Source organism: Ahaetulla prasina, chromosome 7 (assembly GCF_028640845.1).
Source record: "Ahaetulla prasina isolate Xishuangbanna chromosome 7, ASM2864084v1, whole genome shotgun sequence".
In the NCBI taxonomy this organism is placed as follows: domain Eukaryota; kingdom Metazoa; phylum Chordata; class Lepidosauria; order Squamata; family Colubridae; genus Ahaetulla; species Ahaetulla prasina.
Window position 1 is genome coordinate 96,154,275 of NC_080545.1, and position 26,370 is coordinate 96,180,644.

Below are 26,370 nucleotides of genomic sequence, written 5' to 3' on the forward strand. Positions count from 1 at the left end.
ACGTTTCGCTTCTCATCCAAGAAGCTTCTTCAGCTCTGACTGGATAGTGGGGAATGGAAGGATTTATTTTTTTTTCCTTCATTTTTTTTTAAACAAGTTTTTATTGATTTTTTTAATTTCCCCTCCTACACACAGGAGAACAGAGTAATGGCCATATCATGTCTTATACAATTCAATATATTCAAATATATTTTACTTAGTTACAGCTTTTGCCAAGATATTTCTTTTTCATAATTTTTTATTCATATCCTAATATTTCCTTGCTCATTTCACTAAGTCACATCTTCTTTCGCCCTCGAGTTCTAATTTCTCCATTTTTATTAGTATGCCTTCTCTTTCATTCCTTTTTTTTTAAAACTGTTTCAGTTTTTATCCTAATATTTTCAAATATATTCGGGGTTGCCTTTCTTCCATTTCATCTTTTCCTTTTCACAGGCAATCCTTTCTTCTTCTCCTCACTCCTCTTCCTCCCTTCTTTCATCCTCCCTACTTTCTTCTCTCCTCTCCTGTTCCTTCTCTGCTTCCCCTTCCTTTCTCCCACTCCTCCCTCCTTCCTCCCTATCTAACCTTTTCTTCAACTTTTATGGGAATGGAAGGATTTATATTCCTTGCAGATAGGCCACTCCTACAACACAGTCCTTTCAACAGTTCTACGAAGGCTCCACACCCATTTGCACCACTCAGGTGATCCTGAGGACACAGATAAGTTCTGCAACCCAACAAGAAAGACACAGACTTCAGAGGATCATTAGAACTGCAGAAAAAAACAATGGCTACCAACCTGCCTTCCATTGAGGACCTGTATACTGCACGAATCAAGAAGAGGGCCGTGAAAATATTTACAGACCCCTCGCATCCAGGACATAAACTGTTTCAACTCCTACCCTCAAAACGACGCTATAGAGCACTGCACACCAGAACAACTAGACACAAGAACAGTTTTCCCCCCCGAAGGCCATCACTCTGCTAAACAAATAATTCCCTCAACACTCTCAAACTATTTACTAAATCTGCACTACTATTAATCGTCTCATCGTTCCCATCATCCATCTCCTCCCACTTATGACTGTATGACTGTAACTTGTTGCTGGCAATCCTTATGATTTATATTGATATTGATTGTTTCCTGATTGCTTATTTGTAGCCTATTATCATTAAGTGTTGTATCATTAAGTGTTAAATTTGTACCCTATGACTATCATTAAGTGTTGCAAGTGTTGTACCTTGATGAAGGTATCTTTTCTTTTACATACACTGAGAGCATATGCACCAAGACAAATTCCTTGTGTGTCCAATCACACTTGGCCAATAAAATTCTATTCTAGATAAACCTCCAGGTGACCTTAACAACCCCACTATTTGAATGCAAATGTCCACCTGTCTGCAACACTCCTGATATATTCCTTCCATTCCTCATCACCCAGTCAGAGCTGAAGAAGCTTCTTGGATGAGAAGTGAAAAGTCTTACAAGAAAAAACAACAAGTCCAGTTGCCTCCTGAAAAATGGACATACAGTCCATTTTTGGTTGCAGAATTGTGGGAATTGCAGTTGCAATCCAAAGCAGCGTTTCTCAACCTTGGCAACTTTAAGGAGAGTGGACTTCAGTTCCCAGAATCATCTGGGAGATGAAGTCCACCCACCTTAAAGTTACCAAGGTTAAAGAACGCTGATGCCCTACAAATTTATCCTGACTTTGGGGAGCCAACGTGTCGTGTCCCACTCCTCCTCTGATGGCCAGGTCTGGGAAGTCTGTATCAAGCGTGGCCATGAAGCCTCTGCAGCTTTGTCAAATTCCTGTCAGAGTTCTCAGGGCAGGCAGGAATCCAAGGTGTGACTTCAGCAACCAGATGAGACTTTGCCTGACTCAAGGAATGCCAAAAAGCAGATCCTTTATACAGGCCATGGGGTGTGGCTCCATGACTCAGCACTTATCCAGGCCTGCCCCGCCCTTCCTTTTGCTGACGTCGCCTCTCCATTCTCCGGAAGTGGGGATCTGTCCACTTTTCGTCTTCCTGCTCAGCTGCCGGCACTTCTAGCTCATGGCTGGCTTCGTGCTCACACGCTGTAGGAGGGAGGTTTGTTTGCTCAGTCTGTCCGGGCATGGTGCCAGGGCTGGGGGCTGGAAGCATGCCAGGCCATTCTTCTTCACTATCAGCCTCTGGCTCAGATAGCAGGAGATGGGAAGGGCCCGGCTGAGGAGAGGAGGGCAGGCGTGGCACAACACAACGGATGCTCCCCCAGGGCTGCAGGACTCTGCAAAAGAGTCCCGTTCGTAGACTTCTGCACAACCTAGCTGGTTGGCTGAAGAAAGGTGGTTGAAACAAACCCAGTTTTGGAAGACAGCGCTCTGAAAGGAGGGACGAGGAGAGTTTTCCAGCCCTTTCAGTTGCCCGAGCCACACCTATTCCTAAGGTGTGAACATGAGATCCAGTGCACGAAACCAGAGACATTGGCCTTAGCTAAAGCTGCTTTTTAATTATAGGAAGCACAGCTTATTTTCCACGGAGAACATTGGCACAAAGCACTTCTAAGCTCTCTTGTTAAAAAAAAAGAAAAAGAAAGATAGAGAAAGGGTTGTAAGATCTAAAAATGCTGAGGTTTTTTTCTTCTTGTTCTATAAGCCTTAAGCCCCAAGAGGACATGAGGGTGAGGATTCTCCTAGTCATTATATACAGTACTGGCCAAAATTGTGGGAATCTGTTGGGAAAAGTGGAATTTTTTTTGAGGTTTGATGGCTAATAACACCACTTTTTTTTTTTTTTTTTTTTTTTTTGGAGTTTCAAGAGAATCCTAATCCACTGCTGGAATGGCCTGGGAATAGCCCAGACCTTCACCCAATGGAAAAATCTATGGAGCTGACTAAAGAAACTTGTTAGTCAGAAGCAACCCAGCAATAAAACCCAGTTAATAGAAGCCATCATTCAATCTTGGTTTCCCATTATAACAGCTGCAGAACTAAAAGACTTGGTTGACTCCATGGGAAGATGCTGTAAGGCCATAATTCATGCTCAAGGTTCCCCAGCTAAGTATTAATTGACATGGTGATAATTTTTGTATATCTCGTTTTTTTCTATGATGATAATTTTTGTATATCTCGTTTTTTCTATGGTGATAATTTTTGGATATCTCATTTTTTTCCACGTGTTTCACTTTTCTTCTTTATATTGTAACTGCTATTCTAGCAGCAAATCCTTCATAAAAGTTATTGCATTACATTCTTGATTAAATTATCTTTCCATTGATATATAATTTTATGGTACTACTACTCCTCCCCCCAAAAAAGGGGTGTTATTAGCTAGTTTTAGAAAATACACTTTTCCCAAAAGGTTTCCACAATTTTGGCCACTACTGTAGGTAATCCTTGACTTAGGGACCGGTCAAAGTTACAACAGCACTCAAAAAAAAAGATTGATGACTGTTTTTCAACCTTATGACCATTGCAAGCGTCCGTGTGGCCACACTATCAAATTTCGGGCACTTGGCAATTGGTTCATACTGTACTTATGGTGGTTGTAGTGTTCTGGGGTCATGCGATCGCCTTTTTCAGATGATGATGGATGGGATACAGAATACCACCCGCTGCTGGTATCTCTCCTCCACCAGCTCTCCCTCCCTCGCCAACCCACCGGCCTGTGTCCTTCGGTCTTACCTTTGCCAACAGCGGTGAGCAGAAGTACGTGGCTAGATTCTGCAAGTAGTGCCTGGGAAGAGCAGGCGGGCAGGCATGGCGAGCGAGCATCGGGTGGGCGGGGTGAGCGAGCAGGAACCGGGGACCGATTGGGGGCGTGGCCAGCCAGAGGTCACTCCCAGTTCAGGGAACCACATCAAATTTCCGCTAACAGTTCTCCCGAACCGGTCAGAACTGGTAGCAATCCACCTCTGATACAGATGATCAGTGGATTTTTCCTCTAGAAAAACCGCTTCAGGTCAGTAAATATGCCTGAGGCCCACTTATTTAACGACAGCAGAAAAATCCTAGAATTAAGGAGAAATTTCGTGACAATGAGAACAGTGGTGTGGGTTGCCTTCCGAAACCGTGGCTTCTTAAGGAGAGATTGGACAGCCATTTGTCCAAAATGATATAGACTGACAGTATGATAGCAGTCTTCCAATATTTGAGGGGCTGCCCCAGAGAGAAGGAAGAGGGTCAAGCTATTTTCCAAGGCACCCGAAGGCCGGACAAGGAATAATGGATGGAAACTGAACAAGGAGAGATTCTCATCTGGACGTAAGGAGAAATTTTCTGAGAGTGAGAACAATCAACCCATGGAACAGAAGTTGCCTTCAGAAGTTGTGGGAGCTTCATCCCTGGAAGCTTTCAAGAAGAGGCTGGACTGCCATTTGTCAGAAATGGTGTTGGGTCTCCTGCTTAGGTGGGGGGTTGGACTGGACTGGACTGGACTGGACTGGAATAGAATAGAATAGAATAGAATAGAATAGAATAGAATAGAATAGAATAGAATAACAGAGTTGGCAGGGACCCTGGAGGTCTTCTAGTCCAACCCCCTTCTTAGGCAGGAAACCCTACACCACTTCAGACAAAGGGTTATCCAACATCTCCTTAAAAACTTCCAGTGTTGGAGCATTCACAACTTCTGGAGGCAAGTTATCCAACTGATTAATTGTTCGAAATGACTAGATGACCTCCAAGGTCCCTTCCAACTCTGTTATTCTGTTAATCTGAAACAACTTCTTCTCTCCACCGTAAATCATGCCTTTGTAATAAAACTCAAGGTAACCTGAAGGTTTGGCAGGATATGGGCTTTATTTATTTATTAGTTATGCCAGGATCTTTTTTTTTCCCCTCTTGGATCATACAGATAGTCTTCAATTTACAACCACAATTGAACCCAAAATTTCTTCAGCCGAAAAAATGCTTTTAAAAGTAAAAAAAAAAAAAAGAGCCTCTGATGATCGCACGGCTCAGCTGAGATCGTCAGAACCCTTTCAAAGCATTTTTTCTACAACCTCTTCAGCCGAAGAGGCTGTAAAAAAAAGCTTTTAAAAGTTAAAAAAAAAAAAGTTGGCTACACCCACCTAATCACATTACCCACCACCACCAAGCCACACCCACAGAACTGGTAATAACAAATTTTACATTTAACCCCTGGTATAAACAACATCTATTAAACCACTGACAAAGTCATATTTAAGCAGAGAGGTGACCTGCTCAATGTTCATTAAATCCACTGTAACATAAGACTTTGCTCCCTGTGCTTCAACGTTAACCTCTGCAAGGTTTCCTAAGGACACATTTTTGTCCCTAGTCCCCCAGCCAACAGTTCATTTTGCGACAATTAAAATAGAATAACAGAGCTGGAAGGGACCTTGGAGGTCTTCTAGCCCAACCCCCTGCTCAGGCAGGAAACCATATACCACTTCAGACAGAGGGTTATCCAACATCTCCTTAAAAACATCCGGGTGTTGAAGCATTCACAACTTCTGGAAGCAAGTTGTTCCACTGGTCACCTCAGTGGTGAAAATGGGTGTTGAGCCTTCTTGGAACTGGCCATCTATGTCAAACGAGGCCATCTATGTCAACATTGAACAGCCCTCTGTCAACAAAGGGAGAAGGATACGACATCATCTATCTCCACTCCTTTCAACCCTTCCAAGAAGCTCCACACCCATTGGCACCACTCAGGTGACTCAAGGACACAGATAAATCTCCAAGCGGCCTCAACGACTCTCTAAAAAGGATGCAAATGACCAGCTGTCCGCAAGGAGTATCAATCCTTCCGTTCCCCACCATCCAGTCAGAGTGGAAGAAGCTTCTTGGATGAGAAGTGAAATGTCTTCAAAGAAAAACCAAGAAAGTCCAGTTGCCTCTCGAAAAAAAGCTCCATTGGGACAACCATGACCTGGAGCAGGGGTCTCCAACCTTGGTGCCTTTAAGACTTGTGGACTTCAACTCCCAGAGTCCCTCAGCCAGCAAAGCTGGCTGAGGAACTCTGGGAGTTGAAGTCCACAAGTCTTAAAGGCACCAAGGTTGGAGACCCCTGACCTGGAGGACTGAGATATTTCACAACCTTTAAGGCAAGGTTGTACCAACTGTCCGACATTTGTCCTGGCTCTGGATAATGCATTTCAACTGATGCCACTCAAGCCAGAAACTCAGGCCGTTGGGATATTTTAGGAGCCGCTGGGCAGCCGACTTTTGCTAAGTCAGCCAAAGTCAAAAAGGGGAAATGCTGGGCTGGTGGATAAGCAGCAACTTTTTTTTTTTTTTTACATTTATATCCCGCCCTTCTCTGAAGACTCAGGGCGGCTTACAGTGTATAAGGCAATAGTCTCATTCTATTTGTATATTTACAAAGTCAACATTGCTCCCCCAACAATCTGGGTCCTCATTTTACCTACCTTATAAAGGATGGAAGGCTGAGTCAACCTCGGGCCGGGCTTGAACCTGCAGTAATTGCAGGCTACTGTGTTCTAGTAACAGGCTTTACCAGCCTGTAATTGCATTGTGTGTTTATGCTGCTGGTGGCCGATAAATCAAACAGTTTTGAGAGTGATGTCTCTGTGTAGATTCTTTTTTTATTATTTATATATTTTTCTTTAACATACATTGGTGCTTAGTAAACAGTGTATTATCTGTGTCACTTTAATTGTACATAGTAGTGAAGGTAAAGATTCCCCTCGCACATATGTGCTAGTCGTTCCCGACTCTAGGGGGCGGTGCTCATCTCCATTTCAAAGAAAGCCGAAGAGCCAGCGCTGTCCGAAGACGTCTCCGTGGTCATATGGCCGGCATGACTCAATGCCAAAGGCGCACGGAACGCTGTTACCTTCCCACCAAAGGTGGTCCGTATTTTTTCTGCTTGCATTTTTACATGCTTTCAAAATGCTAGGTTGGCAGAAGCTGGGACAAGGAACAGGAGCTCACCCTGTTACGCAGCACTAGGGATTCGAACCGCTGAACTGCTGAACTTTTGATTGACAAGCTCAGCGTCTTAGCCACTAAGCCACCACGTCCCCTATAGTACATAGTAGTATACAAGCCAAATTCCTTGTGTGTTTAATCACGCTTGGCCAATAAAAAATTCTATTCTATTCTATTCTATTCTATTCTATTCTATTCTATTCTATTCTATTCTATTCTATTCTATTCACCTTAGAATTCTTGATGAAGGTACCTTTTCTTTTATGTACACTGAGAGCCTATGCACCAAGACAAATTCCTTGTGTGTCCAATCACATTTGGCCAATAAAGAATTCTATTCTATTCTATTCTATTCTATTCTATGCTATTCTATTCTATTCTATTCTATTCTATTCTATTCTATTCTATTCGTACTGATATTTGTTTATATGTAATCTTTCAACTTCTAACTTCTACCTCTATTATCTAATCATTGATAGAACAAATCCCTGTTAAGAAATATTCTGTATCCTCTTTGTCTTTTATCCTTAGTGTTAACCTATCCATTTCTGCACATTCTAATATTTTTTTAAATTATATTTTCATCTGTAGGGTTTTCCTCCTTCTTCCAGTGCTGTGCAAATACAATTTTCACTGCTGTCAAGACATGCAATATTAAATATATATTCCCTTTGTCATATTTTTCTGGTTAAAAAAAAGGTAAAGGTTTCCCTCGCACATATGTACTAGTCGTTCCCGACTCTAGGGGGCGGTGCTCATCTCCGTTTCAAAGCCAAAGAGCCAGCCTGTCCAAGCACGTTCTCCGTGGTCATGTGGCCGGCATGATTAAACGCCAAAGGCGCACGGAACGCTGTTCCCTTCCCACCAAAGGTGGTCCGTATTTTTTCTGCTTGCATTTTTACATGCTTTCAAAATGCTAGGTTGGCAGAAGCTGGGACAAGGAACAGGAGCTCACCCTGTTACGCAGCACTAGGGATTCGAACCGCTGAACTGCTGAACTTTTGATTGACAAGCTCAGCGTCTTAGCCACTAAGCCACCACGTCCCCTATAGTACATAGTAGTATACAAGCCAAATTCCTTGTGTGTTTAATCACGCTTGGCCAATAAAAAATTCTATTCTATTCTATTCTATTCTATTCTATTCTATTCTATTCTATTCTATTCTATTCTATTCTATTCACCTTAGAATTCTTGATGAAGGTACCTTTTCTTTTATGTACACTGAGAGCCTATGCACCAAGACAAATTCCTTGTGTGTCCAATCACATTTGGCCAATAAAGAATTCTATTCTATTCTATTCTATTCTATTCTATTCTATGCTATTCTATTCTATTCTATTCTATTCTATTCTATTCTATTCTATTCGTACTGATATTTGTTTATATGTAATCTTTCAACTTCTAACTTCTACCTCTATTATCTAATCATTGATAGAACAAATCCCTGTTAAGAAATATTCTGTATCCTCTTTGTCTTTTATCCTTAGTGTTAACCTATCCATTTCTGCACATTCTAATATTTTTTTAAATTATATTTTCATCTGTAGGGTTTTCCTCCTTCTTCCAGTGCTGTGCAAATACAATTTTCACTGCTGTCAAGACATGCAATATTAAATATATATTCCCTTTGTCATATTTTTCTGGTTAAAAAAAAGGTAAAGGTTTCCCTCGCACATATGTACTAGTCGTTCCCGACTCTAGGGGGCGGTGCTCATCTCCGTTTCAAAGCCAAAGAGCCAGCCTGTCCAAGCACGTTCTCCGTGGTCATGTGGCCGGCATGATTAAACGCCAAAGGCGCACGGAACGCTGTTCCCTTCCCACCAAAGGTGGTCCCTATTTTTCTACTTGCATTTTTTATGTGCTTTCGAACTGCTAGGTTGGCAGAAGCTGAGACAAGTAACTTTTTTTTTTTAAAGTGTTGGTTTTTTTAAAAAAGTAACTTTTTAAAGCAGTAATTTTTCTGGTAGTATACCTAACAAAAATATTTCTGGCTTTAAATCTATATGTTGCTTTATCATTTTCGCTAGCCCTGTATGCATTTTCATCCACTTTTTTTTTTTTTTTTTTGGCCTTGGACATGTCCACCACATATGATAGTAAGAACGGGTATCTGGTTACATTTCTGAACCGGGAGCATTTCACCCCTGCTGCACGCCATAGTGTTGTGTCTCGCTCGCTTTCCCCGCAGCCGGGTCCCTCTTATCTCCGGCCGAACGCTGAGGAATGTCCTGGCATGCCTCCAGGCCCCAGCCCTGGCACCATGCCCAGACAGGCCGAGCAAGAAGAAGGGCCTGACGTGCCTCCAGCCCCCAGCCCTGGCTCCATGCCCAGGCAAATGGAGCAACTAGACCCCACCCCCTCCCCCACAGCATGTGAGCCTGAGGAATGTGAATTACCAACAGCTGGAGCCTGGAGAGATCCTCGCTTCAGGAGAATTGATAGGCGACGTCAGCAAAAGGAAGGGAGGGGCAGGCCTGGATAAGTGCTGAGTCATGGATCCACACCCCATGGCCTATATAAAGGATCTGCTTTCTGGCATTCTCTGAGTCAGGCAAAGTCTAACTTGGATTGCTGAAGTCACTTCCTGGTCTCCTGCCTGCCTTGAGAACTTTGCTAGGACTTTGGCAGAGCTGCAGAGGCACGCCTGATATGGACTTCCCCGACCCGGCCATCAGCGAAGGAGTGGGACACGACACATAGGTTCGCCATCACACAGATATAGGATTTCCTGCCTGAACAGGCAGTTGAGACTAGAGGACCTCCTAGCAGAGGTGGGTTTCAGCAGGTTCTGACCAGTTCTCGAGAAATGTTGAGTAATTAGGAGAACCGGTAGTAAAAATTCTGACTGGCCCCGCCACCATCTAGTCTCTGCCTCCCGAGTCCCAGCTGATCAGGAGGAAATGGGGATTTGTCAGTATCCTTCCCCTGGAGTGGGATGGGAATGGAGATTTTACAGTATCCTTCCCCTACCACGCCCACCAAGCCATGCCACACCCACCAAGCCACACCCACAGAACCGGTAGTAAAAAAAATTGAAACCCACCACTGCCTCCTAGGATCCCTTCCTGCTCTGTTATTCTGACCAGAATGTGGACTTTGCTGTCTTCAACAAAGAGTCGCCTTTCCGAGGCAGGTGGGCTGACTGAATCCAGTCCCGATGGGTTTGTCCTCCTGTGTTGTGTCGTGGATTTGTGAAATGGTTGTTTCATATTTTTGTTGTTTTAGACCGATCCACTAACCGGACCTTTCTAATCCCCTGCAGAATTGCCATGTCACCTTTCCTGAGGATCGGGCTGTCTAATTTTGACAGCGGCCCCTACCTCCCTTCGCAAGGAGACGTGGTCGATCCGTATTGCGCCGTGGTGGTAAAGGAGGCGGTTGAAGCTGGTAAGGAAACACCGCATTCGGTCGGGATATCATTTGTAGTTGGGTGTGAGCTGAAAGGTCTCCTAGGCCCTTGGATTTCAGTGAGAAATTGGAGAGTGTGAGTTTCAATGATAAATTAAGGTATTATTTTCTCTTGGATTTTGACCTTAAGGAGGCTCTGAATCTCAATGAGGAAAGAAGAGACAGAGTAGCGCTATTTAATCTTTTTCACGCTGGTCGCTTTCCAGCTCAAAGTTATCACTTCTCAAACTCTCTTTTTTAAAAACAAACAAACAAACAAACAAAAAACCCAGATCTCCATTTATCAATAAAGGATAATATTTGTAGTTCAGGCTGGAAATGGGGATTCTTTGGTGGTTTCTTGCAGATGTTTCATGACCCAACTACATTACATCATCAGTGCTAGAAGGGGATTCTATTCTATTCTATTCTATTCTATTCTATTCTATTCTATTCTATTCTATTCCATTCCATTCCATTCCATTCCACTCCACTCCACTCCACTCCACTCTACTCTACTCTACTCTTCTATTCTATAAGTAATCCCCAGGTTACGGGAGTTCCCTTAGCAAATGTTCGAAGTTATACGATCAGCACCCTCTAACGCAGGGGTAGTCAACCTTTTTATACCTACCGCCCACTTTTGTATCTCTGTTAGTAGTAAAATTTTCTAACCGCCCACCGGTTCCACAGTAATATGCCGTGCATCGTCGTCTGCGCATGCCTCTCGTGCATCGCGGATTGGGTTTGGGGGGGGGGTGGCTACCAGCTCTGCTTGTCTGTTACAGCTGGGTGGTGTGGGGGGAGATGTGCGAGCTATTCTGGGACGAGGCTCTTTTGTTTGCAGTCGCACCATAGTGCCATTTAGTTTCACTTATATAACGTGAACTAAACTTACGCGCGGGTGATACAAATAATATATTTTCAGAAATTTAAATTGTCACAGAGAATTTTATGAAAACCTAATGAAAATGTTTTTAAATAATGCTACGGATTTTTTTTAAAAAGTCAATTAAATTAAAAAAAAGGAAAGTGCTTCAGTATCGGACAAAACCCCTACCGCCCACCATGAAAGCTGGAATGCCCACTAGTGGGCGGTAGGGACCGGGTTGACTACCACTGCTCTAACGTTTCCGAACAAGGCCCCAAACTACGAATCTTGCAGCACCACGTCAGTTGTTCGCCCTTACGAACAAGTACAGGGGCTCTGCAACATTTGTCTGGCACATTGCTGGCCAAAACAAAGTTTCTGAGGGGTGGATGTGCCTCTTAGAAGCCCCGTTCGGGCATCCAGAAGCCTCTCCTGGCTCGTTGCAGGCCAAAATCGAGCTTCTGGGGCAGGGGTCTCCAACCTTGGCAATTTTAAGCCTGGTGGACTTCAACTCCCAGAATTCCCCAGCCAGCTTTGCTGGCTAGGGGATTCTTGGAGTTGAAGTCCTCCAGGCTTAAAGTTGCCAAGGTTGGAGACCCTTGTTCTGGGGGCCAGATCCAAGCCTCTGGGACTGCGTTTGGCCCTCCGCGGGCCTCCCCCGGCCCATTAGAGGCCAAAATGGAGCTTCCCTGAGCTGGATCCAACCTCCGGAAGCTCAATTTCAGCTTGCAACGGATCTTGGAGGCTTCTGGATGTCCAAACGCGGCTGCTGAAGGATGGATCCACCACTCAGAAGCTCCATTTCGGCCGGCAATGTGCCGGATGAATGTTGCAGAGATTCTGTGGTTGTTCGTAAGGGCCGTGGTGCTGCAAGATTCGTAGTTTTGGGCCTTGTTCGGAAATGCTAGGGGGCGCTGATCGCGTAACTTCAAACGTTCGCTAAAAGAACGCTCGTAACCCAGGGATTACCTGTACTGCAATATTTTTTATTTATTATTTATTCATTTATTTGTCAAACACAACAGTATATATAAGTATAAGCATGAAATAACTATATTAATTGGATATAACAAAAGGAAACAATAGGACAGGAACGGTAGGCACGCTGGTGCTCTTATGCAAGCCCCTTACAGACCTCTTAGGAATGGGGTGAGGTCAATATAACCTTTACACTTTTAAAGTTTAAAGTCAGGGTACATCCACAGGTATAATCAGGAAAGTCAAAATGAGATCTACAACAGTGGTGAAATCTGAAGCGGTTTACTATCAGTTCGCTGGCTGCGCATGTGTGCTGCGTTTGCACGCACAGTTCGCACCATGCACCAAATGTGACGTGCGCACAGTGCACGCCCAAAGGAAGCATGGGGTAAGTAGAACAGTGCGCGGAGGGGGGCGGTTTCATCAGCTGTGGCGCGCGATCTTTTTTTTTTAACCTTTTAAAAGCATTTTTGTTTTTTTACAAACTCTTCGGCCGAAGAAGTTGTAAAAAAAAATGCTTATAAAAGTTTTTTTTTTAAAAAAAGGCTCTGACGATCGCGCAGTTCAGCTGGGCAGGGGCGGGGGAGGGCAGGGATTTTTGCTACCGGTTCTCCGAACCACCCGCTGCCATCGCTACCGGATTGGCTGATCCGGTCCGAACCGGGAGCATTTCACCCCTGGTCTACAATGATGAATTTCAAGCTCCACCCACTTTTTAAATGCTTGCTCCGCCTAAAACACAGCTTTGAACACATTGTTGTGGCCACCAGCTCGTCTTTTGGGACTAAACCTGCTTAGAATAGAATAGAATAGAATAGAATAGAATAGCATAGCATAGCATAGCATAGCATAGCATAGCATAGCATAGCATAGAATAGAATAGAATAGAATAGAATAGAATTCTTTATTGGCCAAGTGTGATTGGACACACAAGGAATTTGTCTTGGTGCATATGCTCTCAGTGTACATAAAAGAAAAGATACCTTCATCAAGGTACAACATTTACAACACTAATGCTGGTCATAGAGTACAAATTTAACACTTAATAATACAACACTTAATGATATTCATAGGCTACAAATAAGCAATCAGGAAACAATGAATATCAGTATAAATCATAAGGATACAAGCAGCAAAGTTACAGTCATAAGTGGAAGGAGATGGGTGATGGGACTGATGAGAAGATTAATAGTAGTGCAGATTTAGTAAATACTTTGACAGTGTTGAGGGAATTATTTGTTTAGCAGAGTGATAAAAAACTGTTCTTGTGTCTAGTTGTTCTGGTGTGCGGTGCTCTGTAGCATCATTTTGAGGGTAGGGGTTGAAACAGTTTATGTCCAGGATGCGAGGGATCTGCAAATATTTTCACGGCCCTCTTCTTGATTCGTGCAGTATACAGGTCCTCAATGGAAGGCAGGTTGGTAGCAATTATTTTTTCTGCAGTTCTAATCATTCGTTGAAGTCTGTGTCTGTCTTGTTGGGTTGCAGAACCGAACCAGACAGTTATAGAGGTGCAAATGACAGACTCAATAATTCCTCTGTAGAACTGAATCAGCAGCTCCTTGGGCAGTTTGAGCTTTCTGAGTTGGCCCCGAAAGAACATTCTTTGTTGTCACATAAAACATGATGGCATCTGTGTTGGAAATGTTCTACAGGCAGTCTTCGACTTACAACCGTCCATTTAGTGACCGTTCAAAGTTACAACCGCACTGAAGAAAGAGACTTCTGACTGTTTTTCATACCTACGACCGTTTCAGCATCGCCATGGTCACGTGATCAAAATTCGGACGCTTGGAAACTGGCATGTACTTATGACGGTTGCAGTGTCCTGGGATCATGTGTGATCCCCATTTGCGACCTCCTGACAAGCAAAGTCAATGGGGGAAGCCAGATTCACTTAACAACCATGTTGCTGTCTTAACGACGGCATTGATTCACGGAAGCGCTGTGGCAAGAAAAGTCGTAAAACAGGGCACAACTTGCTTAACAACCGTCTCGTTTAGCCGCAGGAATTTTGGGCTCAGTGGCGGCCGTAAGTCAAGGACAACCTGTAAATCGCGCTGATAAAGTCACTGCATTTTGCTCAGGAAAATTGCTGTTAATCTATAGGCTTGCAAAGCTCAGTCAGTTAAACTGTAATTCAAGAAGGTTGATAGGCTAAAAATAAACTCTAGTTAATGCAGAAAAACCCTTGGTCGCACACAGAAAGGTCAGCGGAATTAATGCAATTTGCACACTTGGTTGCACACACACACATGTTCTCCATAACATCCTCCAGCCCATGAAGATATGGAGTAAGAAAATTTAAGAATCCGGTGGCATTTATGCTTGGTTGAAATACTAAAAGGCGTAACCATAAAGCTAAGGTCAGCTGAAGGATTCACTCTTGGTTTAGAACAGAATAGAATAGAATTTTTTATTGGCCCAGTGTGATTGGACACACAAGGAATTTGTCTTGGTGCAGATGCTCTCAGTGTACATAAAAGAAAAGATACCTTCATCAAGAATCATAAGGTACAACATTTAATGATAGTCATAGGGTACAAATAAGCAATCATATATATAGACTATAGAATAGAATAGAATAGAATAGAATAGAATAGAATAGAATAGAATAGAATAGAATAGAATTGAATTTTTTTTATTGGCCAAGTGTGATTGGACACACAAGGAATTTGTCTTGGTGCATATGCTCTCAGTGTGCATAAAAGAAAAGATACGTTCATCAAGAATCATAAGGTACAACATTTAATGATAGTCATAGGGTACAAATAAGCAATCATATATATAGACTATAGAATAGAATAGAATAGAATAGAATAGAATAGAATAGAATAGAATAGAATAGAATAGAATAGAATAGAATAGAATAGAATAGATTTTTTTTTATTGGCCAAGTGTGATTGAACACACAAGGAATTTGTCTTGGTGCATAGGCTCGCAGTGTTCCTAAAAGAAAAGATATGTTCATCAAGAATCATAAGGTACAACACTTAATGATAGTCATAGGGTACAAATAAGCAATCAGGAAACAATCAATATCAATATAAATCATAAGGATACAAAAGAAAGAGAGAGAGAGAAAGAAAGAAAGAGAAAGGAAGGAAGGAGATGGGTGATAGGAACGATGAGAAGATTAATAGTAGTGCAGATTTAATAAATAGTTTGACAGTGTTGAGGGAATTATTTGTTTAGCAGAGTGATGGCCTTCGGGAAAAAACTGTTCTTGTGTCTAGTTGTTCTGGTGTGCGGTGCTCTGTAGCGTCATTTTGAGGGTAGGAGTTGAAATAGTTTATATCCAGGATGTGAGGGATCTGTAAATATTTTCCCAGCCCTCTTCTTGATTCGTGCAATATACAAGTCCTCAATGGAAGGCAGGTTGGTAGCAATTATTTTTTCTGCAGTTCTAATGATCCTCTGAAGTCTGTGTCTGTCTTGTTGGGTTGCAGAACCGAACCAGACAGTTACAGAGGTACAAATGACAGACACATCTATCAGGTTTCTGGTTTTTGTGTGAATTTGCCAGATTTAATTCATCAGATTTAAGATGATTTGCACATTTTGGTTACCTATTTCCCAAAAAATAAAGTATTTTTGTTGAGAGTGTTTCGGTTCAGAAATGTCTATGAAATTGCACTAAATTACAAGTAATTCTCAACTTACAACAGTTTGCTTTAGTGACCGGTCAAAGTTACAACGGCATTGAAAAAGGTAACTTGTGACCATTGCAGAACTCCCGTGGTTACGTAATCAAAATTCTGACACTTGGTGACTGACTCATATTTACGACGGTTGCAACGTCCCGGGGTCACGTGATTCCCTTTTGCAACCTTCCGACAAGCAAAGCCAATGGGGGAAAGCCCAGATTCACTTAACAACCGTGGTAATAACTGAGCAACTGCAGTGGTGTCGTGTCCCACTCCTCCGCTGACGGCCGGGTCAGGGAAATCCGAATCAGGCGTGCCTCTGCAGCTCTGCCAAAGTCCTAGCAAAGTCCTCAAGGCAGGCAGGAGACCAGAAAGTGACTTCAGCAAGATATGTTTAGACTTTGCCTGACTCAGAGAATGCCAGAAAGCAGGTCCTTCATATAGGCCATGGGGTGTGGCTCCATGACTCAGCACTTATCCAGGCCTGCCCCTCCCTTCCTTCTGTTGCCGCCGCCTATCAATTCTCCTGAAGCGAGGGTCACTCCAGTCTGCAGCTGTTGGTAATTGACCTTCCTCAGGCTCACATGCTGTGGGGGAGGGGGAGGGGTCTAGTTGCTCCGTTTGCCTGGGCATGGAGCCAGGGCTGGGGGCTGGGGGCGCTTCTTCTTCCTCGGCCTGTCTGGGCATGGAGCCAGGGCTGGGGCCAGGAGGCATGTTAGGACATTCCTCAGCGTTCGGAAGCAGATAAGACGGGCCCGGCTGCGGGGAAAGCGGACGAGGCACAACAAGTGGTTCACTGAACAACAGTGACAGGAAAGGTCGTAAAACGGGGAAGAACTCGCTTAACAACCGTCTTGGTTAGCCGTGGAAGTTTTGTGTTCCATTGTGGTCGTAAGTCGAGGATTCCCTTGTACTGGAAATTTTCTCCAGTCGATGGGCCCCCTGAAAAAAAGAATTGGGAAAAACTGAGAAAAATTGAGAGTGGAGAAACTGAGGCAGAGAAAGAGAGAGAGGGGTATTAGGGAAGTTAAGGCGCCTTTGTTTGGTCTTTTGCGATGCTCCCTATGTTTTGATGGCGTTGTGGGTGTAACAAAAGGGATTTATTGTTGATCCTAGAGAAAGGCCCAGTGTTTGTGCAAAAGAAGCCGACAATGTATCCTCCCTGGAACAGCACTTTCGATGCGCACATCCACAGGGGCCGCGTCATGTACATCATGGTGAAGGACAAAAACGCGGAGATGGTCTCGGAGACCACCGTGGAACTCAACCTGGTCGCTGAAAAGTGCAAGAGGAATAACGGGAAAATGGAACTTTGGGTAAGTTTCAACACCTTGGGCCAGTGTTTAAAAATCTTTTCGTGAATTCGGCTTCAGTCGTCCTCCTTCCCTCTGCTTGCTTGCTTGCTTCCCTCCTTCCTTCCCTCCTTGTTCTTTTCCCCCCTTTTATTTAATTTCTTTCCTTCTATCCGCCCCCACTGGTTCGTTCTTTCTTTCTTTCTTTCTTTCTTACTTACTTTCCTTCCTTCCTTCCTTCCTTCCTTCCTCCCTCCCTCCCCCCCCTCCTCCTCTTCTTCTTCTTCTTCTTTTTCTTCTTCTTCTATCATTTGATTTCTTTCCTTCTATTGTCCCCCCCGGCTCTTTCTTTCTTTCTTTCTTTCTTTCTTTCTTTCTTTCTTTCTTTCTTTCTTTCTTCCTTTCTTCCTTTCTTCCTTCCTTCCTTCCTTCCTCCCCTCCTCCCCCCTCCTCCTCTTCTTCTTCTTCCTCTTTTCTTCTTCTTCTTTCATTTGATTTCTTTCCTTCTATTGTTTCCTGGCTCGCTCTTTCTTTCTTTCTTTCTTTCTTTTTCTTTCTTTCTTTCTTTCTTTCTTTCTTTCTTTCTTTCTTTCTTTCTTTCTTTTTCTTTCTTTCTTTCTTTCTTTCTTCCTTCCTTTCTTCCTTCCTCCCTGCCCCCCTCCTCCTCCTCCTCCTCTTCTTCTTCTTCTTCTTCTTTCATTTGATTTCTTTCCTTCTATTGTTTCCCCTGGCTCGCTCTTTCTTTCTTTCTTTCTTTCTTTCTTTCTTTCTTTTTTCTTCCTTCCTTCCTTCCTTCCTTCCTTCCTTCCTTCCTTCCTTTCTCTTCCTTTCTCTCTGTCTTCTTTCTTTTTCTTTCCTTTCCTCCCTCCCTCCCTCCCTTTGTCCATTTGTAAACTTCCATAGCAAGCCTTGACTGGGTGCATTATTAAAAAGAAATCTCTGATTTTTTAAAGAAAATATCTGATTACATTCCCATTCCCATTTCCTTTCTAAATTCTATTTCGTTGTCTTCTTTTTCAGCTGGAACTGAAACCCCAAGGAAGGATGTTAATGAATGCAAGATACTTTTTGGAAAGTACCGGCAAGTATCAATTCCGCTCGTGTTTTTCCCAGGGCTTTTTAGCATTTCACCCAATCCCATCAGTAACCAATACTTATACATTTTTTCTCCCTAATCCTAATGTACCTTTTATTATCTTCTAATATTCATTATTTTATTTAGATATATACATAGACATGACCATGTACACAATTTCCTTTCAACAATTTTTGCTTCCTCCTATTTGTTCTTATATTTCTACTCCTTCTTCGACCATTATTTAATCTTTCCTTGTCTTTTGTCTTTTTCCTCCAACCATTTATATACCATTTCTCCTTAGTTCTAAGTTGCAATGCCCATCAGCCGTGGCAAAATCAATTCGGGATGATGGGAATTGTTACCTGGCAACATCCAGAAGGCGGTTGCATTTTTTTGCTTTATGAAGTCAACATTTTAGATGATGGAGATTGTATTTAATGCACCCCACATGAAGATATTTGGCTCATAAAGCCCCAAACTCCCTTCTTCTCAACATGCTAGTTTTTTCACAAGCGGGAATTTTTTTTATGGGGCTGGTGGAGACCAAGAAAAGTATAATCTCTTCCCCATCAAACACATTTCGGGTGAAGTTGAGAAATAACATAAGCACCGCTAACATTCTTCTGACGGTAACAGGGGCTCTAAAGATTTTAGGAAGTGGTGCCTGGTTATTTTTATCAATTGGGGTGTTCCTTCACACTTTTTCGAACTGTTTTAAATATGTCTTTATTTACATTCGTGGCCTGACCACTGGATTTTGTGGTTCTCTCTCTTACTCAGATGATCCAGAGTTTATCGACTGTGAAAAGGAGGGTTTTTTCTCGCTGCATCAACGGAGAGGAGCCATCAAGCAAGCGAAGATTCATAATGTCAAGTGCCACGAGTTCACGGCCACTTTCTTTCCCCAGCCCACGTTCTGTTCTGTTTGCCACGAGTTTGTCTGGTACGACCGAGGGGCTCAGTTTTTGGGGCTTGGTCTGTGAAGGACAGAATGCAACTTTTGTTTCCTGATGGGAAGATGCTTCCCCTGGAGAGAGCTGCTAATGATCCATGGGTCAAAAGAGTTGTTATGATCCATTGGTCAAAAGAGCTGCTGTGATTTATTGATCCAAAGAGATGCTATGATCCATTGGTCCAAAGAGATGCTATGATCCATTGGTCCAAAGAGCTGCTATGATTTATTGATCAAAAGAGCTGTTAGGATCCATTGCAGGGGTGAAATGCTCCCAGTTCGGACCGGATCGCGCAATCCGGTAGCGATGGGGGCAGGTAGTTCGGAGAACTGGTAGCAAAAATCCCTGCCCCCCCACCCCCCGCCCATGCCTTGCTGTTCCTCTTCTCTGTCCCTGAAGTTCTTGGTGGTGATATAGCTGCAAGCGGCCTTAAATGACTGCCGTGGCACTTCAAAGGGCTGCACTACAGTTGATCAACGCTGTAGGTGGCTAGTAGACCAGTGCCTATATTTTTAAAGAAGATAGACTGGTGCCTCCCAAAAAAAGGCAATTAGTAGACTGGTGCCTCTATTTTTAAAGAAGGTAGACCGGTGCGCTCCCCAAAAAAGGCAATTGGTAGACCGGTGCCTCTATTTTTAAAGAAGGTAGACTGGTGCCTCCCAAAAAAAGGCAATTAGTAGACCGGTGCTTCTATTTTTAAAGAAGGTAGACCGGTGCCTCCCAAAAAAAGGCAATTAGTAGACCGGTGCTTCTATTTTTAAAGAAGGTAGACCAATGCCTCCCAAAAAAAGGCAATTAGTAGACCGGTGCCTCTATTTTTAAAGAAGGTAGACCGGTGCCTCCCAAAAAAAGGCAATTAGTAGACCGGTGCCTCTATTTTTAAAGAAGGTAGACCGGTGCGCTCCCAAATTTTGTATACTTCATTATTTTTATTATTTATTATTATTGGCCATGCCCATTCAGTCACCTGACCATCAAGCCACACCCACAAATTAAGCCACGCCCACAGAACCGGTAGGGAAAATTTTTAGATTTCACCCCTGATCCATTGGTCCAAAGAGATGCTGTGATCCATTGGTCCAAAGAGCTGTTATTATCCATGGGTCAAAAGAGCTGCTATGATCATCTCCATTTAATGACCCCCATAATGTAGGGTGGAGTCTGGGCAACTGAATGGAGCTAGCAGGGTGTGTAATGGCCGGATGCCCTTCCTGTCGCCAATGCGGAGTTATATTCAGCAGATATATTCTCGTTGTGCCCAGAGAGAGAAATACCTGCCTCTACCTAGGATCGAACTCACAGCCTCCTGATTGTGAGGCGAGAGCTCCACCTCTAGGCTGCCACATCAAAAGAGCTGCTATGATCCATGGGTTAAAAGGGCTGTTACGATTCATGGGTCAGAAGGGCTATTTTGATCCTTTGGTGAAACGAGCTGCTTTGATTCATTAACCCTAACTGTACTTCCATTGAAAAACCATGCATCCATAGATATTTAGTTTTATTTGGGTAGATGAGACCTCAACAGTATCGTTGGGTTGATCGGGGATTGAGTTCTGCAGCTTCCTATTGAGAGCTGTTAAAACATTCCAGTGGCCAAAGTTTTGAGTTCCAAAAATCAGATTAAGTCCCTTTGGCAGTCAAAAACATGTCAGTCTTCCTTGTTCCAGATTTGATCCAATCCAGTTTGGTTTCCTAATCTGAACCAATCTGAGGGGCCCACTCGATTTAGAAAGTTGAACTGCATCATCCAAATCGGGGTTTGATTCAGTTTGCTTTTCCGATTGGATAAATCTGCCTTTTTCAGATGCTGCTTTTGATACTTTGAATCAAATTTTTTTTTTAATCTGATAAATTAAATTCAATAAGCCTGAACATGAATCACTGCTTTTATTGATTTTTTTTAAAAGCCATTTTTCTCAAATACAAGCATGATTTAAAATATGTTTTCTATTAATACTGTTTTTTTTTCCCCTTTGTGTTCCAGGGGCCTTAACAAACAAGGTTATCAGTGCAGGCGTAAGATCTTTCAGTATATTATATTTATATTTTGATGGTTATCATAACTGTGCAATAGTTCTTTACTCTGTGGAAAAGCCTAAGAATGAAAGAGTAATTAAATAATCATAATAATATCTGTATGGAAACAAAGCATGCAGTTTTTAAAAAATGTTTAAGTGGGGTTTTTTAAGTGTTACAATCCTGTTCATATTTTCACTGTTCTCACCACCCAGTATGTTTCCAAATCATTGTCTATCGCTGAGAAAGAAAATAGACTTTTTAGGGTTTCTGTTTTCTGTTCTCAGGGTCTTCAGGAAGAAAAATTAGTCTCAAGAGTAAAAAGCCAGAATCAAAGGGAAAAATATTTTATGATTGAATTGGAACTTTTAGTTTTCCCTGTTGGTCAAAATACAGAGTTATGAGGTGCTGTTTTCTCCCCTTAGAAACCTGAACCATCTCAAACTTTAGAATAACTCAACCTTTTTTTGCAAATTGACAATCATAAATTGAGTACATGCTGGGATTTGCGCTCCCAGAAAGAATGAAAAAAAAAACTTGCTTAAAATTAGATTTAATTGACACTATTAATTAATTCAATATCAGCATTACCTTTAGCTGTAAAGATGGAATCGTGTAATCCTTCCATCATATCAAAATGAAAATTGTGGGTCGAATTTAACAGAGCCTCAGTGGTTGCTCCTGAGACTGGAGAGGCTGGGACTCTTACGCATAAACACACACACAAACACACAAGTTCCAGAGGCAAATTTTTATGCAAGGCTGAACTTGGGGAAAAAACAACAACAACCCACAGAACAAAGTTGGATGGGACCTTGGAGGTCTTCTAGTCCAACCCCCTGCTCAAGCAGGAAACCCTCTGCTATTTTAGACAAATGGTTTTCAAGGAGGATTTGAATGAATATCTCAGAGAAGAAGGGAGAAAGCAAAGCTGGCTGAGGAACTTTGGGAGTTGAAGTCCACAAGTCTTAAAAGTTGCCAAGGTTGAGCTATCCTGTTTTAGATGGTTTTTGTTGTCCAAAACCAGTTGCCGCTCCTGACTGGGACCAAACTGAATTGTTTCCTTTGCCCCATCGTGCCGTCTTTCCGTCCAATCTTGTGTAAAAGAGTATAATTTGTGTTGTGGTCTTTTTGTGTCACCTGTACAACTTTTTTTCTTAATAGTGAAAACGATCTCTTTTTCCTCCAGAATGCAATGCTGCAATTCACAAGAAGTGTATTGACAAAGTTATCGCAAAGTGTACCGGATCGGCTGTTAACAGTAGAGAAACGATGGTAGGTTTGTTGGGGTTGCGTTACTTTTGTGGCTTGGTAGCTAGAGTTACCCAACACGGAGGCACTAAACTTGGCTATGATAACCTTGGTTTGATTTTGTCTGTCTTAGCATGCCATGTGAAGCCAGGGAGAGTTACTAGCTCAGGGTACAATGAGAATAACCACAAAGGTTAGTTTAAAATGGCAAAATTGACTATTTTGATTAAAGAAAAGGACATAAGTACTTTTGTTTCCACATGGAGACAAAGCATCTGAACTTTGTGCTTGAAGTGGAAAAGAATGAAACTTTGATTTTGGGTTTTACCCAGTAGCTTGATAGATCTTTATAGAATATAGAATAACAGAGTTGGAAGGGACCTTAGAGGTCTTCTAGTCCAACCCTCTGCTCAAGCAGAAGACCCGTAACATTTCAGACAAATAATTGTCCATTCTCTTCTTTAAAAAATCCAGTGTTTGAGAATTCACAACTTCTGGAGGCAAGTTGTTCCACTGTTCTCAGAAACAGTGCTCATATTGTGACCATCAATCAATATTGTGACCATCAATCAAGTGACCATCAATTGTGTTGTAAATGTCGTACCTTGATGAACGTATCTTTTCTTTTATGTACATTGAGAGCATATGCACCAAGACAAATTCCTTGTGTGTCCAATCACACTTGGCCAATAAAATTCTATTCTATTCTAAAAATTCTATTCTATATTATTATGGAAAAACAAAAAGTTGCGATTTGATGTTAATGCCTTATTTTACTGCAACAGAGTCAAAAGCCAATGTTTATTTTTCTTTTCTTTCTGTTATCCTTCCTCACTTCTCTTCCCCCTCTCCTTCCTCACTGTTTTCCTATTTACTTCTGTATTTATATCTTACAATATTTTGTAACTCAACAGAAATGTTAAAACGAGAATAACCGCAAAAGTAATTGTTTACCTGCTTCCTGAGGTAATCCCTATGTCCTCGACTTACGATCACAAGCGAGCCCAGAAATTGTTGCTAAGCAAAGACCTTTGTTAAGTGAATTTTGCCCCGTTTTACGACCTTTCTTGCCACAATTGTTAAGTGAATCACTGAAGTGGTTAAGTTAGTAACATGTTACGTGAATTTGGCTTCCCCGTTGACTTTGCTTGTCAGACGGTCACAAAAGGAATCCCATGACCCCAGCGACATTGCTACCGTCATAAATATGAACCCGAACTTCGATCACGTGACCATGGGGATGTTGCGATGGTCATAAGTGTGAAATACAGTCAGAAGTTACTTTTTTGAATGCCGTTGTAACTTCGGACGGTCACTAAATGAATGGTTTTAAGTCAAGGACTATCTATAAATCATACAAACCCAACACTAGCTAAGATTAGCGTACTGTGTGAATGCATCTGATGGAACTTGTATGGTTTATTGATGATGTTGTAATTTCTTTGATAGTTGTAAGTTTCCCAGATGCCTCAAGATTTGGGCAGCATGCAAATATAAATTAGTATACAGTAGTGGCCAAAATTGTGGAAACCTTTTGGGGAAAGTGTATTTTTCTAAAACTAGCTAATAACACCACTTTTTTTGGGGGGGGGAGTAGTACATAAAATTATATATCAGTAGAAAGATAATTTAATCAAGAATGTAATGCAATAACTTTTATGAAGGATTTGTTCTTAGAAGAGCAGTTACAGTATATAAGAAAAGTGAAAGACATAGAAAAAACGAGATATACAAAAATGATCACCATGTCAGTTAATACTTAGTTGGGTAACCTTTAGCATGAATTATGGCCTTACAATATCTTCCCATGGAGTGAACCAAGTCTGTTCTGCAGTTCTGCAGCTGTTATTATAATGTGAAACCAAGATTGAATGATGGCTTCTATTAACTGGGTTTTACTGCTGGGTCGCTTCTGACTAACCAGTTTCTTTAGTCGGCTCCCTAGATTTTCCATTGGGTGAAGGTCTGGGCTATTCCCAAGCCATTCCAGCAGTGGAATAGGATTATCTTGAAACTCCAAAAAAAAAAAGTGGTGTTATTAGCCATCAAACCTGAAAAATACACTTTTCCCCAAAAGGTTTCCACAATTAGAATAGAATAGAATAGAATTTATTGGCCAAGTGTGATTGGACACACAAGGAATTTGTCTTGGTGCATATGCTCTCAGTGTACATAAAAGAAAAGATACGTTCATCAAGGTACAACATTTACAACACAATTGATGGTCAATATATCAATATTAATCAATATTTTGGCCATTGCTGTATATACAACAATGTGAAATCACAGCTACCAGTTCAAAGCTACAGGGATGTGTTTAAACCTAATTTTTCCTTCTTTTCCTTCCAGTTCCACAAGGAAAGGTTTAAGATCGACATGCCCCATCGCTTCAAAGTGTACAATTATAAAAGCCCCACCTTCTGTGACCATTGTGGAACGCTGCTCTGGGGCCTGGCACGGCAGGGCTTAAAATGCGACGGTGAGTTGGAACCACAATTTCCCTCCCTCGCCAGGACCCTCCTCGCTGGCACTGCCCCAAGTTCCAGCTGCAGGCCAGGAGGAGGAGCTGACAAGGCCTCCCTCTCCTGCACCCTCCTCCTCCTCCTCCCTGGCAACGCCTCAAGTCCCAGCTGCTGACGATCAATCCTGGATTGATTCGAGGCAGCGACAAAGAGATAAGCGTACGCAGCAGAGGAAGAGATGTGGCAGGCTCAGAGATTGCTGAGTCACTGAGCCACACCCCACAGGGTATAAAAGTGGGTGGAGCTGCCATGTGGCCCTTGTGACGGACAAAAAACTACCAAGGGTGCACTGCAGCTCGGTTATTGGAGGGTTAAAGGACTTTGTCAGTGAGTTTTGGCAACGGACCTTGGACACGAGATAACGGACTCAGAACTTGGCAGGCCTTTGCACGGTCACTGCCAAGTATTTCCTCAATTGAAGAAAATCAGGTCTGTAGCAAATAAAAAGACTGGGAGATACACGTCTTTGCGTTTGCTCTGTGAAGTGGGGAGGGGGACATAACAAGAACCTTTACCTTTATCTTTTATGTCCTATCAAGGCGTTGAACGATTTAGGAATAAAATGTTAGAAAAATTAAAGCAATAATTTCAGTTTTGGGCAAAAAAACCACCACACACGTCTCACAAGCCGTTTCGAAGCCGGAGTTCTGATTGGTGACTTGGTCTCTGCCTTGCAGCCTGCGCAATGAACGTCCACCACAAATGCCAGACCAAAGTGGCGAATCTTTGCGGCGTGAACCAGAAACTCATGGCGGAAGCCTTGGCGCTGATTGAAAGCAGGCAACAAGTGAGGAAGCTGGACGTCCTGAGGGTTGGTTTTGTAAAGAAAGATGGACGGGAGGGAAATAAATGGAGAATATCTCTTTGTTTGCGGTCACTGTGAGTTGTCCGTGGTTGACAACTGCTCCTCCGGACAACAGATTCCCCTAGCAGAGCATTTGGCTAGGGAATTCTGGGAGTTGAAGCCCAGTAACAATAGCCGTAGCATTTAGACTTATATACCGCTTCACCCTGTTTTACAGCCCTCACTAAGCGGTTTACAGAATCAGCATATTGCCCCCCAACAATCTGGGTCTTTGTTTTACCAACCTTGGAAAGATGGAAGGCTGAGTCAAGGTTGAGGCTGTCAGGATTGAACTGGCAGTGGGCAGAGTTTGCTTGCAATACTGCATTCTAACCACAGTGCCGCTAAGGACCTACCTTCCTTCCTTCGTCCCTCCCTCCCTCCCCCTTCCTTCCTTCCTTCCTTCCTCCCTCCCTCCCCTTCCTTTCTTCCTTCCCTCCCTTTTCCTGTCCTTCCTTCCTTCCCTTTTCTCTCCTTCCTTCCCTCCCTCCCTTCCCTCCCTCCCTTCCCTTTCCTCTCCTTCCCTCCTTCCTTCCTTCCCTCCCCTTTCCTTTCCTTCCCTCCTTCCTTCCTTCTCACCTTCCTTCCTTCCCTCCTTCCCACTATTTCTCTTCTTCCATCCCTCTCACTTCCTTCCTCCCTTCCT

At 42.7% G+C, this 26,370-nt stretch overlaps 1 protein-coding gene across 2 annotated transcripts in view; it reads left to right on the forward strand.

The window, feature by feature from the left end:
- PRKCQ (protein kinase C theta) overlaps positions 1-26,370 on the forward strand; it is a 65,212-nt gene that overhangs the window by 14,398 nt on the left and 24,444 nt on the right. For both annotated transcript variants that reach the window (XM_058190844.1, XM_058190845.1), the window contains exons 2-9: positions 10,148-10,272; positions 16,885-17,084; positions 18,081-18,141; positions 18,919-19,081; positions 21,076-21,107; positions 22,297-22,382; positions 24,708-24,837; positions 25,558-25,667. In XM_058190844.1, the coding sequence (XP_058046827.1) occupies positions 10,155-10,272; positions 16,885-17,084; positions 18,081-18,141; positions 18,919-19,081; positions 21,076-21,107; positions 22,297-22,382; positions 24,708-24,837; positions 25,558-25,667 (900 nt within the window). In that variant the 5' untranslated portion in view covers positions 10,148-10,154. The remainder of the gene's footprint in view (positions 1-10,147; positions 10,273-16,884; positions 17,085-18,080; positions 18,142-18,918; positions 19,082-21,075; positions 21,108-22,296; positions 22,383-24,707; positions 24,838-25,557; positions 25,668-26,370) is intronic.